Raw genomic sequence first — 15,506 nt, forward strand, 5'->3', positions numbered from 1 at the left:
GACCAAAGCCCTGGGTGACATTCTCCACCACAAGGGCCCCTCGGACTCCTTAGCAAGGCCAGACGGTTCACTGACTTCTCCTCTTCCTCCTTCTTCTCCTCTTCGACTTTGAGAAAAAAAAGAACAAAAAAAAACAAGTCTGGTTTTTGGTTTGGTTCAGTCGCATGGTTACACACAATAAATAAATAATCTGCATGATTATTTAAGATGTGTTTGTTGAGCAGGAGCTCAAGAGCATTGCAAATCAGGGGCTGATCCCAGTGCTCATTAAAGGCCAGCAAGAATAACTTTGTGGAAAAAGAAAAAAAACATTTAAAAAATTATATCAGGCTCTTTACTTCTTTTTCTAAAAGAGCATTCAAACTGGTTGCTTGAAATATGAATATCTCCTGTAGGCTTTAAGCATGCCAAATACTGTACGTTGGGAGTGAGCTTGCAGGTTGGGTTTGTGCATGGGACATGTTGGAGGAGTTTGGCTGTATGGTGTGATTTGGTGCAGGCCGAGGGAGGCAGCTTGAGAGAGTGAGAACTATTTCCCACTCTCAGCGGGGTCTTGGATCACTGTCTGATAGACAGATAGTGACTTTTGTTTCCTTTCCAAGTCTTCACATTCTATTCCAAACTTTAACCTTCTTTTTTCCGGCCTTCTTTCAAGTTTCTTTTTCTTTCCATCACTCCGTCACATTCCCTTTCTCTTCTCCCTCATCTAAGCCCCCCCTCCAAATCACCCCTTTTAATCTCTCACACCCTTCCAGTACTCTACTCCTGTTGCCCCTCTCTCCTTCTTCTCTTTGTCCGTAGTGTAACAACCTCTCGTCCTCTTCACACCTCCTCTGCCCATCCCTTCTGCCTTTCCACTGTCCCAGCTCTGCTTTTCTTTGGCATCTCTCCTTCCCTCTCTCTTTCTCTGTCTGTGGGTTGTGGGGTGAAAGGGAGCTTTATCAGTGGGTCTGAATGGTTCAGGTCCTGCAGCGGTTGGGGATAATGGGCCTAAAATCAGAGGAGAGCAGGGTCCGTGAATGAGTAACAAAGACCCCTGGCCCAAAAGAGGGGCCCACTCTGAACCTCACAACACCGAAACAGCCCCCCCTGGCTCTTGTGTGTTTGTGTGTGTGTTCATTGTGTGTGTGTGTGTGTGTGTGTGTGTAGTGGGGAGCAAAAGGGTGAAAGAGAGAGGGGGAAAGGGGGCAAGAAAGGGGGGGCTTGTTTCTGAACAGTACTATGTGTGTGTGAGTGCGTGTAGGAGAGAGAGAGCGTGTGCGAGCATGCGCACACGTAAGCCTAAGCAGGTGTTACATTGGAATTTTTCCTCCACCCACCACCTCAAATTATTATCATTTTTTATTTTTTTTGCTTTTAGGTGTCATTCTGAAACAGATCGCCTCACAACCCACTGAGTAGAGATTCTTTTATTGTCCAAATCCATCCTTCTTCCTTTCCACGCTCCAGTGTCTTCAGTGCATATTTGCTATTATGCATAATGCACTACTGCTGTCCACTGTGCTGTTGTGCCACAGAGTGTCTGTATGGAGTGGATTTTTTCTTTAAATATGATAATACATTTGACAGTCATGAATATGCATGTAGCCTTGCTTGTCTTTGTGCTTGGTCCATCGGGGCGCAGAAGAGCTCTTCACAACACAGCGCTACGTGGAGAGCCGAGTGTGCAGGACTGAAGAAGTGTGAGACGCGTTCTGACTGTACTGTCTGGAATCTCACCGTAGGAGGACCGTGTATGTGAGAAACTTGACAAAAAAGACCCATCTGTTTGAAAGCCATCCACACAAACTTGTCTGAAGAACTCGAGAATCCACACCTCTGATGGCACATGTATTGCATAACCGAGGACTTTTCATGATGACAACACAAAAGCCTAATCGGTCAGTTTATGGAAGAAAATGTGGTGTGCTGAACAGATGTTTTTTTGCTACAGGGGGCTACAGTTCAACTAATGTATGTGTATGCAATAAGCGCCTTGCAGATGTTGTGTAATGGTACGCCACAATCAGCCAGTAGGACCAACGGTGACATCATCTGACCCCTCCAGGGTCAAACGTTCTCATGAGGTGATCCAACCCAACAGCCATTACTCTGGCCGAGACACAAGGTGACCTTGTATGAATACAATTTCAGCCATGGGATCCGAGGTGCCTCTGGGTCTGTGTGTGTACGCGTTTGTGCCGGTGTGTGCCAGCGTGTTCGTGTGTGCGAGTGTTTGCGTTTACACTGGGCGTGTGGTGTACGTGTGTATATTCGTCTGTGCATTGTACAGCGTGTGTGTCTGTGTAAGTGTGTGTGTCCGCACACGCACCTGTGTGTCCAACTGGGGGGCGTAGGCTGTGTGTCTGTCTCAAGTCCGGATGCAGTGTGACAGAGGCTGCTCAGGGGGCCCCTTCGGCCCTCTCTATTTAAGGGGAGGCCCTATAGGGAAACACATTATTCAGGCCACAGGACACAACAAGAGCAATCAACCTCTCACCCCTGCTTTTTAAAAATCATTACATAAAAGCTTAAGAATAAGGGGTTAATCCCAGCCTTGTTTACCGCAGGACCGACATCTGGATGGTTTATCCAAGCCACTCCACAGAGGAGGGCTACGTACAGTACAGACTGGCTGGTGCCCTTGGAACTGCTGTACCAATGTCTGGAGAAAAGTTGAGCAGAGCATGATGTGTGTTCAGGCTGTACAGGCTACATACTGGCTAAATGCTTGGCATACATTAGTGCTGCATGAGGTTTTGTTTTGCCAGGTGGGATTCTCTATGAATATATTCAGTCCTCTGGATAGTAACAGCTGACTACATCCATCCTTCTACAACCCAAGGGGAGGTGCTGGTTCTGAGAATGTTACCTAACAGTCCCTTAGACGTTTAACCGGCATCATTTAGTCAGGTCTATGTAAGTTTCCATGTGAGTTCCTCAGCAGGGCCAAGAACAAAAGTAAACACGCCATTCCCATCTCCCCCGCTTCCCTTTACAAAACAAAGCTGGAAAGACAAAGTCAAAGACTTTGTTCTGGTTCATGTCTCAAAACCTCCTTTTGGGTTGAATGACAAATACGTAGTGAGTCAGTAAGGGAATTGGGGTTGTGTAAAGAGTTGTGGTGAGGTCAGTCATGTTAAGACTTGTAGTCCAAATTTTGTTAAGGAGGTGCTTTGCCAGGGTAAACACTAACATATAACTAGATACAGTATATGGCCCAAAGTATGTGGACACTAATTATTGAGTTCAGGTGTTTCAGCCACACCAACTGCTCACAGGTGCATTCAGCACATAACCATGGAATCACCATTGACAAACAGTGCAATGGGTCGTACTGAAGAGCTCAGTGACTAGCATGGGTACCGTTTCTATAGCTAACGCAGGCACGGAAATAAACCCATACACATTTAGACCACACACGTATGAACGTGGAAATAGTGTCCTCTACAATTTCTCTGTAACAGTCAGGCTTCTGTTCCATTCTGAAGCTATTAGTGTAACAGATGTTTCCATCCATTAAACTAGGCCCTGTTTCATAATGCTTCTGTCTCATCAGGCTTAGCTCAGCCTGGACATAGGCCATGATGACTATTCTCAGAAAGGGCCAGTAAATATTTGCTAAAAGACCAACCAAGGTTAGGTTTTCTAATTGCTATGATGTCACATTGAGGCTTTCATTCATTAAAAAAACGCTTCCATTCCCATCCCAAGGGCAGATGGGAATAGATATACTGTGTCCCCTGTTCAATATTAGTCATTCCTAGAGCCCCATTACCAAGAAAATGGGCGCTTGCCCGCTTGTTGTGGCCCTTGCTAACTCATGCACGCACACGCACACACAAACAGGGATGCCCATAATTACGCAAGAGGGCAACATAAGGACAGCTGTTGATTATTGAGCCTGTTAACCACCCCATTTATCACCAAGGAATCAATGGACCAGAAACAGAGAGAGAGAGAGAGAGAGAGAAGAGAGAGAGGAGAGAGAGAGGAGAGAGAGAGAGAGAGAGAGAGAGAGAGGGAGAGAGAGTGAGAGAGAGAGAGAGAGAAAGAGAGAGAGGAGAGAGAGAGAGAGAGAGAGAGAGAGAGAGAGAGAGAGAGAGAGAGAGAGAGAGAGAGAGAGAGAGCAGTGAAAAAAATGTCCGAGCAACTTGTGATCATTTGAAGTGAATTGTAATGAATGGATCCTTCCCAGTTCAGGCCAGAGCAGACTGCAGGCCAAGTCAGACAACATCAGACCAGGTCAGGCCAGAGAAGACCAGTCCATAAACATGCCAGTCTGATTTCTGCCTATATGAACAGGTACAATCTCCCATTTTTACACATTAACATTCATGGAAAGTGGTTGCTTGTATTTTTACTGAAAACACTGACAATGGGCTCAGCTGAAAAGACAGTCTGATAGGCAGTCTGGTTGTCTTTGTTACTGTAACGTGTATTGTTTTCCTGGAAGTGTTTCTGGGACAGTGAAAATGAAGATTCCTTTGATGCAAATCTCTTCAAACTCAGGATTTACTCTAAATTTCGGGGAAAGACAAACATTTGACACGCCCAATCTGGTGAAGTTCCCATCAGTGAGAAATGGGTATTAGGTTTCTCCCCCATGATAGGATCTGCAAGTCGACTGAAGTCAAATGCTGAGGTAAGTAGGTTTGACACATGAAAAGCCCATGATGAGTCACAACATGTTTCAGGAGCACAGAAACAGTCTAAACGACAATGTCAGAAATCTGTCACATTCAATCAGTCCCGTTGTGTCAGGTTCATGCAGGGCCATCGGCATACAGAACCGCTTGTCTGACTAAATGTACAGTTGTAGTCATACTGGATTTTCAGAGTAAACTTGTTTATCAGCTAGAGATAAACTTAGGTTTAAGGGAATAGCATGGTTATAACAGTAGACAGGTACTTACATAATGCAAGTCATGCTGTAAAAACAACCAGCTGTCCAAAATTTCAAATACTTTCTCTTAGAATTAATCAGATTCTAAGTGATGATTTTCAAGCCCTTTCTGACTTGTCAACTTCCTGAATAATTGCACGTTGGGAAAACACGGACAATCAGTAGTATATTGATGTCACTTCCAAAGCTAGGATTAAAAATCCCTGGGCTCAAGTGTTGATCAGATGCCCTATGTGTGAGTGTGTGTGTATGTGTGTGTATAAGTGTGTGTGTGTTGGGGTGTGGCTGCTTGTGTGAATATATCTCCAGCTGTTGAGTGTTGGGCAGATGCGGCAACCATAAATAGGGGATTACAACTAAATATAGGGAGAAGGGGAGAGAGAGAGAGAGAGAGAGAGAGAGAGAGGGAGAGAGAGAGAGAGAGAGAGAGAGAGGAGAGAGAGAGAGAGAGTGAGTGTGTGTGAGAGAGAGAGAGAGGGGAGAGAGAGAGAGAGAGAGAGAGAGAGAGAGAGAGAGAGAGAGAGAGAGAGAGAGAGAGAGGGGATAATAGGGTACAGAGAGGACTGAAAAGGAGGGTGTGACAGTTAAAATAAGAAGCCAGGGTTAAAGGGGAACAACCGAGGAAAAGCAAGGCGATGAAGGGAGAGATAAGAAAGAAATGGGAGTAAACAACAGGCAGACATGGACAGATGTGGAGCGAAGAAGAAGAAAGTGTGAAAGGAAACACAGGGACCAGAGGAAGAGACCAGATGACAGGTGGACTCACTCTTTAATAATTCATATGTTGGACAGACAAAAACTAACGGATTGACACAGATCAAAAGAGTTATTCAAAAAACAGTCGCATTCTAGACAGTTACATAAGCAATGCTTTCATGGGGTTTAATGTTTGTTTGTTTGTTTGGTAGATTTTGTACGGAAAATCTGTGTCGAGCCAAACAGTAGTGTTACACAACTGTCCCTGGTCAAAAATAAATCACGGGTAAAGCATCTTAAGTTGAATATCCATTTATGTAGTCACACAAGGGAGTGTTACGCTTATCAGAGGTAGCACAGAGGGCCCGGGGAGCTTACAGTAGTGTGTTGGTTTTCTAAATTAGAAGAAGCTCAAGCAAAAAAAAGTGATATGACAAACTAACTTTTAGCATGATCATTATAAATGTAATGTAATGATATATGAAGCATATTAAAAAATGATCACTTTATTTTGAGATCTGAGGGATGGCACTTGATCCCTGATTGCTTCCTGTTTTCTGAGACACCTTCTGAGAATCTGCAGTACACAAGAGACGACATCTGGACAATGAATAGAGATTTTCTTGGACAGAGAGTTTACACCACTTCATATTCCGGAACATTTTTGCACCTAACTGGAAGTGAGATTGGGTTGGCGACAGTGGACTGCTTGATATTCTGTGATAAATATCTTCCTTCAGTGCTTTAGAACTAGCTGATCCAGAGAGGATTGGCAGGGAACTAAATTAATGTGCGCAAAGCCCTCTAGGAACTGAGCTTAACAGGCTTTCTAATTAAAATAGACATTGACATTTTCCTGCTTCCGGCAAAGGTTGTATGCAATGGCAGAATGTGTTTCAATCACACCTACACAAATATAGCATTATCATTCTGCATTAGAAAATAAATAAACTTAAGACATAAATTAACATTATTTGGACCATGTTTCTTGTGTAAAAAAGACGTAGGGTTGTTGTCTAGATTAGTGGCTGAGGTGATGTCGAGGCAGAGTTTTGTAGCATTTAATGACAGTGGATGTAAAGGTAAAGGTGTGTGAAGCCTCTGAGCAATTTGTGGAATTAATGACCCAGTCAATCACCCGGGAGATGACAGACTTTCAGAATCAGCAAGACTTTAACAGCCTACAGGAACAAAACCCAATACAAAGACCAGGGCTGTCGTCTTTAATGAGGCATGAATCCAACGCATCCACCCACCCAAACAGCAGACGTTGACCCAGAGGTGTTGAAGTCACGTGCCTGCTTGCCTCTACAGGGCCAGCTGCTCCTGTGCTGCCGGCAGTGGGTGTAAAAAGCCCCAACCTCTCCCTCACCTGGTCACTGTGCTACTTGGCACCAGAGGACGGTCGGCATCGGAGGGCTGGCATCTGCTGATGTTTAATAAAGGTCTTGCAGAGATCTGGACCACTGACCAAGTGGGACGTCCAGATGAGCTATATGTATATCGCATTATGCTTTTCGACATTTCACAATAGTGTAAAAGAGATCAGCACAACGTGTTTAAAAGTAGGTTTGTGACATCATGCCAGAGTTACGTAAACATAAAAATGCCTATGATCCAGCTTGGGGACTTTAGGTTTATTTAGTGACCACGGAACAGACATATTGAATGACTGCAGAAGCAAAGCAATTCAGATAGTAATTCTGGTACCTTCATTACATATGAATGTACATACAATTCATTACATAATATATGTTAAAATTGAGAGTGTAGACACCTGCTTTGAAACCAACTAGGTTGCCTCTATGCTCAACTGTAAGTCAGAGCGCCACAGCGACATCTATAGATTTAAAATAAGAACTGCATAATATTTGAATTGATCTCTCAAAATGAATTGAGGTTGATGCAGTGACAAAATATTTTCTTTAACCAGTCATTCTTCCACTACATGTAATTTCCTTTTCAGCAACATGTCTCTTTTGGATGAATCAAGAATCTTTAGCCGTCGATGTCAGGCCCAGCTGGAATTAGACTGCAGCTCTACCCCTTCGCAGAAGAGATTGTTCATCGATGTCGCAAGATAACATGTTCTCTAAGGAGGAGGCATCTGTTGCATTGTTGGGACCAGACGGCACACGTCGTCTGGGGAATGCTACCCCCTCCGTCCCCATTCATCCAGTACAGATGGCTTATCTCACGGTAAATGATTCAGAAAATGATAAATGTGTCTAAACAAAGAAAAGTCGTCTACTTTTACTAATGGAATGTATTTTCCTTGATTTCAAAGTAGCGAAATTCTACACAGGCTTGACAACGCCTTGAGCCTTCAAACTCCTTTTTGGCGATATCAGTTAACATTTAAATATGCTGAACATACTGTACTTTTTACTTATGTAAACAAAATGTGCACCATCATTAATAATGTTGTGTACAAAACTAGCCAGGTGTGTTTTCTTAGTAAACCTATTTAGCCCTCAAGCACTTTCTCTACCCTTCAGTGAACAGCTTGAAAGTCTGTCAAAATAAGTGAACCACCGACCATTGGGTCGGACTGGCCGTCGAAAGATTTCCCGAAACGGTCGTGGTCCGGTCTGCGTTTCACAGTCCGGGGCCGTTTTTCAGTCCCAGTCCAGACCAGAGATAGAGTCAGAGAGATAGGTTTGGAAGACCTTAGAAGCAACTGAATAAACATGGCAGTTATCTATCTTTCTTTTTCAATTAAAGGACTGTCAGTTCTAATCAAGGAGCTGGGTACATATTTAATTGTAACTAGCCTCCAGTGAACACTCCACTCCTACACTTCCAGCCAAACAGACTTGAACATCAGAGGAAGAGCTAAGAGCAGGCCCCTTTCTCTTCCTCTTTAGTGTGATTTTCAGGGTCGAATGATGAAAAATATCACAGCCCAAAGATGTGATGTACCCTGTCCTTCTGACACAGACGACAGTGTCAGGGTGGATGGATGTGTCATCGGTCGTCTTCTTTGAGTGCTCTGTACAGAGATTAAAAAGGAATTGAGAGGAAACGAGGGGGGGAGGAGAGATGGGTGGAGGGAGGGAGGAGAGGGGGAATGAAAGATATGAAGAGACATGAATCTGCTGCAGGTGTTTAATTGGGTGTTGAAAATGGGGTGGGCTATCAGAGTAGCATTATCTTCCCATGTGGTCATTACTTTTCATTGCCACAGTTTATGTCTGTGTGAACTGTAACAGGTAAAGGTTGTGAGAGGTTGGCGATGGAGACTGAGCGTGCGGAGGATGAGTTGTGTATGTTATTGAGGTAGATTGAGAGTAAGGGAGAGGTTAGCTAGGGGCCAACATAAATACAAACACAAATAGCTGAACAGGTAAGTGATGACTGGTGTATAAAATACATTTTTTAGATAGTGTATAACCCAGAGACAGTGAGAATAAACAAAAATGATATAGCTAAAAGTAGGGTTTTTTATTGTCATTAATTTATTAATTCTTAGTTCAATGTACAGTTTTTCTCAAATTCATTCCTGTCAAAGGTAAACACAATTCTTATTGTTGTCTCCAACATTAGTAAATGCTTTTTTTTCCTCCCCACCCCCTACTAACGTAAACTAAGTTAACATTATAGAGCCACACACCCTCTCATACACGCTTGCATATTCATATCCTACAAACAAGTCCTTTAACGAATACGAAATTTCTAAAATGCACACATATTCGAAGCAGGGACAAACACATTCCTAGCACATACATACGCACATACTTGTGCACACATATGTTTGCTCTTTCTTTCTCTTTTTTTCTGACACACAATGATTTCCTAACCAGCCTGTATAAACATTACAATGCAATGTCCTTATTTTGTGTGTGTCAAGACTAAGTGCAGCACTGAAGGAGCCCGGACTTTAAGCCAATTTCACCACTCCTCTTGTTTCATGCTGACATCATATACGTCTTGTGTCGGCTAAGTAATTGAGTTTGGAGGATCTGTTGCATAAGAACAGGTTGACTCTACATTATCTCTGGTCACAGGTCTCAGCCAATACTTCTCTCCATTGGACTGTATTACAACTGTACGTCCATCTACTTTAAAGAATCCTTGGTAGGAATCAAAACATTGAGAAAAAAGGAAGTTTGGCACAGTAGCTTAATAAAAAAGTCTAGAAATGCGCATAAATAAATACATAAAGTAATGCATACATAAATAATGTTATCAAATGTGAAACAAACAAATAAAAAAAACACAGCTTAGCTCTTGATAATTCTATGTTGTCCTTCGTTACAAGTATAAAACATGTAAGCTGTTGTTTTAGTAGCACATTCACGCATGGTAACAAAATGGCGGCAACAGTGATCTGTGACACAGAGCACAGTCTCCTCAGGCACCTGCCGCACTCTGGCGACTGTATGGGGTCATTTCCATGGTGACTGGAGCTTGCTATAATGACCAGTCGTGTTTTTATAAGATTCTCTGAAATGGTTGAAGAAAAGAGACTTGTGCCTGTATTGGAATGGAAATTCACTGCAACAGTGGGAGATTTTAGCATTGTAATTTAGCACTATTCGAAACCACTCTGTTGTTTGATTGCTGAAAAAGGGTCTGACAGCCACAGCCTGAGAGAGTGCTGTGGGCGGACCCTTGTCTCAGGCAGACCTAGCGCAGATATGCTTCCGAAAGTGGCCTTTAAGCACTAGTTTGTACTTTTCTACGTGTTTATGGTTCAAAGGCAGAAACGAGATAGACAACGGACTAGTGCTGAGAGGGACCTCTTTGCCTCCGCAGAGAACAGCTTCTCATCTCCGCCCATCGTCAAAGTAACGCTGTTTTGATGTCTGCCGGGAATAGATACCGCACTTGAAAGCTCGGCAGAGATCCTCTCACGCCGCTTGTATCTTTCCAGGGACCCACACCAGGGCTTGTCTGATACCCACTCCAGTCTGACCCTGGCCCATCTAGCAAAGCATCTAGCAAAGTAGTGGCACAGTACATTAGAGGCCTGTCGTACAGCATACAGAAGGGTCCTGCAAGGCCTCCACTGCAACACAGTCAAGGCTGAGTCGGCTCCACATTAGAAGCCTGCTTGTGTTTCTCAAGGTCTATAAGTCCATTTAGGTTTAGAATCCTTGTGTTCCATTCAGCTCCAATGTCCTGGGTCATTTCAGCTATCGAAACAAAATGCCATTTGGCTTTATTACTAGATGGATGGTCGTGCTCCAATTACGAGTCCTGATTGGGTGTGAGTGCTGGTGTAACCTATCCGTACTGGGCATGGTGGCAGTATGGCTGCTGTCTGAATGCCTGGTGTGCTGTCAGTTCAGCAAACTGCAGGAAACTCTGTGGCACATGCTAAAAGCCCTGCAACATGTTAAGTTACATGAACAGCGTGCCGAAAGGTGTCTTGAGATAGGATCTGAAGGCCTCTTCATAAATGAGTCCCATGAAAGGGAGTGTTGCTTCTTGATTTCTTTTAAACTTTTTTGAACTGGCATCAATTTGATTGTAAATCTGTCTTCTGATTGGTCGGCTTACTTCCCACGTTTGAATGAAACAAGGGGTCATCGGACGCGAAGCCCTTTGGACGGAGCGGCCCAGCTGTCCTTAAGACGTCGCTAGGACACCAAGTAGGCGGAAATGAGCAGCGTTGCCACGGTGAGTAACAGGCGGTCACGTGACGGGCTGCTGCCACTTACGCTCTTCTCCAGTTTGGGAACTTCGGGGTTAAATTCATCTGGGACAGAGGGAGAAGGGATCAGGAAGGGAGGATGGAGAGAGGGGAGAGGAGGGCGGAGAGATGGGCAGACCGGCAGACAGGCAGAGAGGAGAAAAAAAAGGGAGAAAGAGAGAATCAAACACCATATTCAACACATTTTACCCACAAACCACCAATTATCATCAAAGCTAGTACATGTACACAAGGTCTTTTAGCCCCATGGGAATAACAAATTCCCTTTTTTTTCTTCATATATCTCTATTCCAATGATTTTCTTTCATCATACAGGAATTTCAATCAAATGAAATTACCATAAACCATAATGTGTTAGCATTGATTGGTCTCAATTATGCACAGCCAGAGGGTCAGAGATGGGAGAGAGCACATCTGGTTCTGGTCATGCTGTACATGCATAAGCAGCCTGTATGGGGGGTGATGTTAAACACAGATGAGAGAGGGATGTAGTCAGGGATGGGCAGGGGGAAACCCTGTGTTCTGTGGGGGGAACGAATGGTGTGAGGGGAGTGGGGCAACTGGAAGTAAGGAGAGAACTAGTCAGGAGAGAACTAGTCAGGAACTAGTAAGAACTAGTCAGATCTAGTCAGAACTTGTCAGAGCTAGTCAGAACTAGTCAGGCAAGTCAGGTGTCTCAAGGCCTTGTCCTCTGTCCAGCACACAAGTGTGACAGGAGACCGGCGTCGAGATGGTGCTGATAACACATGTGACGTCAGACTGGAAGGAGAAGCAGGGAGGGGAATGTCTGGAAGGTTCTTGTTGTTGTTGGTTCTAGGTGGAAAAATCCGATCTGGCCGGACTGGTTAGTCCTTTGGCACGGTCCCTGTCAAGTCTGCTGAGTCACACCATGTTATTATCTGTCTGGTGACACAAAGCCATGACATCTACACACCTGACTTGGGGAATTCAATGAGTAAACAAGGAAATAGATCTGAGTAGAAAAACAAACACTTTTACCAGAGGAGAGGAGGAACAGGAAGAGAGGTAGAGTGGACAGACAGCTCAGTAAAGAGACACATCAAACTGGTTTCAATATGTTACTATGATTACTGTATATTACTATTCTAAAAGTGAGTGTTTTACTTACTCCACAGCAAGCATTAGAGGTACCCCAATAAAACGTAACAATTCTCTAGGTATTATAGATACATTATTATAGCTATAACATTCAATATTTTCGATTGAAAAGAATTATAGAAAAAATACTCCCAGACCAGCTTTACAGTAATCTGTCCAATAACAAAAGGGTTACAGACGGAGACATATGTTGCCAGGATAAGCCTGTGGTGGGTTTTGTTCTTCCGTACTGCGGGTGGTGTTGTCACATTCAGAAGACACGGCTGGACAACATGTTCTTTACCACCATCAGGGGTCTAGTTCGTTCAGACGTGAGCTTTTTGATAAACGGAGCGCGAAACGTCATAGAGATGGCCGGGGTGAGTCAACGAAGGACAAAGAGAGAGAGAGAGAGAGAGGGGGAGAGAGAGAGAAAGGGAGGAGAGAGAGAGAGAGAGGAGAGAGGGATAGAGAGAGAGAGAGAGAGAGAGAGAGAGGGGGGGAGAGAGAGAGAGGGGGAGGAGAGAGAGAGAGAGAGAGAGAGAGGGGGGGAGAGAGAGAGGGAAGGAGAGAGAGAGAGAGAGAGAAAGGGAGAGAGAGAGGGATGGAGGGAGAGAGAGAAAGAGAGAAAGAGAGAGATAGGTAGAGAGAGAGAGAGAGAGAGAGAGAGAGAGAGAGAGAGAGAGAGAGAGAGAGGGGGGAGAGAGAGAGAGCTGGTGACCAGCGGTCAGCAAGGCCATCAGTGTTATGCAAGCGTTTATGTGTGACAGTGTGTGAGTGTGTGTGTGTGAACTCTTTCATGGGGCTAATGCACACAGTGGTATGGCGTGCCGGAGGCTTTGCGATTTGTTTGATTTCGTAATTCTTTGTTTTCTCTCAGGCATGGGTTACTGTGAACTGGCCTGGCCATTGAGCCTCTCTGAGAATCCGAATGCACTTTCCCCATAGCCCCGGAGCTTTTCCTCTCTCTCTCCCCCACTCTCTCCCTCACTCGCGCATCTCTCCATCGTGCTCTCTTCCCGTCCCCCTCCCTTGTTCTCTCTCTCTTTACCTCTCTTGCTCTCCCTCTCCCTACCTCTCTCTACCTCTCTCTTTCTCTTTTACTCTCTACCCACGCACCCACTCTCGTTCTGTGCCCTGGTCGGAGTTTCCATCTCAGGCAGGTCACACACTTTCAGCTGACCTTTTAACTCCCATAATCCTCCAGACCTAATAATTGTCATCTACGCTGAGAGAATAGGAATGACCTTTTACATAACCACTCTGCTGCAGTCATAACTATTCGATCGAACACTTGCCTTTCCTAGGAAGGTGAAGTAACTAGGCATATTCCACGAATTGTAAGACACCCCATGTTCCGATTTTGGTGTTTGAGTGTACAGAGTGAGTTGGGTGGATGTCTTTCCTATGTGCGGTCGTCTGCACAGTTAGTTTCGTGAGTACGGTTACTGTATTCCGAGCTGGAAGAAGAGGTGGCTGTACTGAGACAAGTTGTTACTCACCAATGTCGTTTATTTTGATATTGGGTCTGACGGTGTAGTCAGGAGGGGTTTGGCTGTCATCATTATCATCCTCATCTGCCTGGGACACTGACAGACAAAGACAGCAAGGCACACACATGATTATACACACACACACACCCGCACACACACACACACCGTGTACACTGTTACTGGACAGGGATGCATGTACTGACACATGCACTCATACACACACACGCACACACACACACACACACACACACACATTGTATGCACAGGGACAAGGTGTTATCGGCATTCAGTGCCCAACACCCACACCAAACATATGAAATGTTTTTCATAACACCCACTGCACTAACATAATGACGGGTATATAGAGAACTTGACAATAACAGCTGTTGAGCAGTGCATTGAGGCACAGAGAAGAAGAGCATCTGACAGAGTCTAGACGCTGAATTCAAATAAACTCCTACCTGTGTCACTGTGGGAAATGAGTATGTGGCTGATCCATATTAACAAGTGGAAGCAGCATGTGTTGCTGGATGTACAGGGATTTAACGCCTTGGTGGTGGATGTTGTTGAACCAGGTAATATCTGAACAAATAAGACGCATATGTTCTGGATGTGTGCCTAGCTCTCTAAAGTGAGACGAGAGGAATGAAACAAAATAAGAGGTGAAAGAATACCACAGAGACTAAGTGGGGTTCAGCGGGTCGCTGTGTCTGACCTGGCTGGACAAAGGTTGTGGGTAAAAAGAAGAACATTTGAAACAGCGTATACACAGAAACGCTCGCACACACATCCATGCACCCACACATGAGTCTACACACAGACACACAGCAACCATCTAAATCTCAAACCAAATATACAGACATACAGTCCCTTACAAACACACATGGACATGCACGTACACACCCACCCACACACACACACACATACTAAAAGGAGTGGACCCGAGGATAGATGAGCCGTGACATTAAAAGAGTGGGGGTTAAGGTGATGTGTACACAGAGGCTGACACTGGCCTGAGAGTGGTATAGATGAATGCTGACAAGGTTAGGGGTGTGTGTGTCTGTGTGTGTGGTGGGGTGCTTTCAGTACCGGGCTCTGATCAAAGGCCCTCGGGGGGAGGGAGGCAACTGGGGTAAAAAAAATCACATCAACTGCCACAGAAAGGCATTACCATCTGAGAGACAAAGCACAGAAAGAGAGAGAGAGAGAGAGATGGAGAAACTGACAAAAATAATAATAAAAATTGTTGTTGAGGATTGCATTGAATAACATAAAAAGCCTGCAAGAACCATTACTGTTACATTATTGCTGTAGCCATTGTTTGATTCATATGGTTAATAGAAAGAAAGATAGGCTTGACAAAGACTACAACAAGGAATCGAGTGAGACAAAACACTGTATGGAAAGTCCACACACCTGAAAGGGAAAAAGCCAGACAGAGAAAAAGAGAGAGACAACAGAGCAGAGAGACTTGGTCTGTGCTTACAGTAAGTGCTTTTGTCTGAACTTATGTGCTTATGTGCTTTTGAATGTTTTCTTTATAGAGATATGAGAGAGTGCAGACAGTGGAGGAAGAGAGCGCAGACAGTGGAGGGACAGAGAGGGCAGACAGTGTAGGAAGAGAGGGCAGACAGTGGAGGAAGAGAGGGCAGACAGTGGAAGAAGAGAGGGCAGA

The 15,506-nt window shown here is 44.5% G+C and overlaps 1 protein-coding gene across 1 annotated transcript in view; it reads right to left on the bottom strand.

Annotated features, from left to right (window-relative positions):
- Nucleotides 1-9,025: 9,025 nt before the first annotated feature.
- The window catches only part of efna3a (ephrin-A3a), a 40,890-nt gene continuing 34,409 nt past the window's right edge, over nucleotides 9,026-15,506 (bottom strand). Inside the window, exons 4-5 of the mRNA XM_047019005.1 lie at nucleotides 13,841-13,927; nucleotides 9,026-11,285 (exon numbers count right to left, since the gene is read on the bottom strand). Of these exons, the coding sequence (XP_046874961.1) occupies nucleotides 11,167-11,285; nucleotides 13,841-13,927 (206 nt within the window). The 3' untranslated portion in view covers nucleotides 9,026-11,166. The remainder of the gene's footprint in view (nucleotides 11,286-13,840; nucleotides 13,928-15,506) is intronic.

Source organism: Hypomesus transpacificus, chromosome 4 (assembly GCF_021917145.1).
Source record: "Hypomesus transpacificus isolate Combined female chromosome 4, fHypTra1, whole genome shotgun sequence".
NCBI classification, from domain to species: Eukaryota; Metazoa; Chordata; class Actinopteri; order Osmeriformes; family Osmeridae; genus Hypomesus; species Hypomesus transpacificus.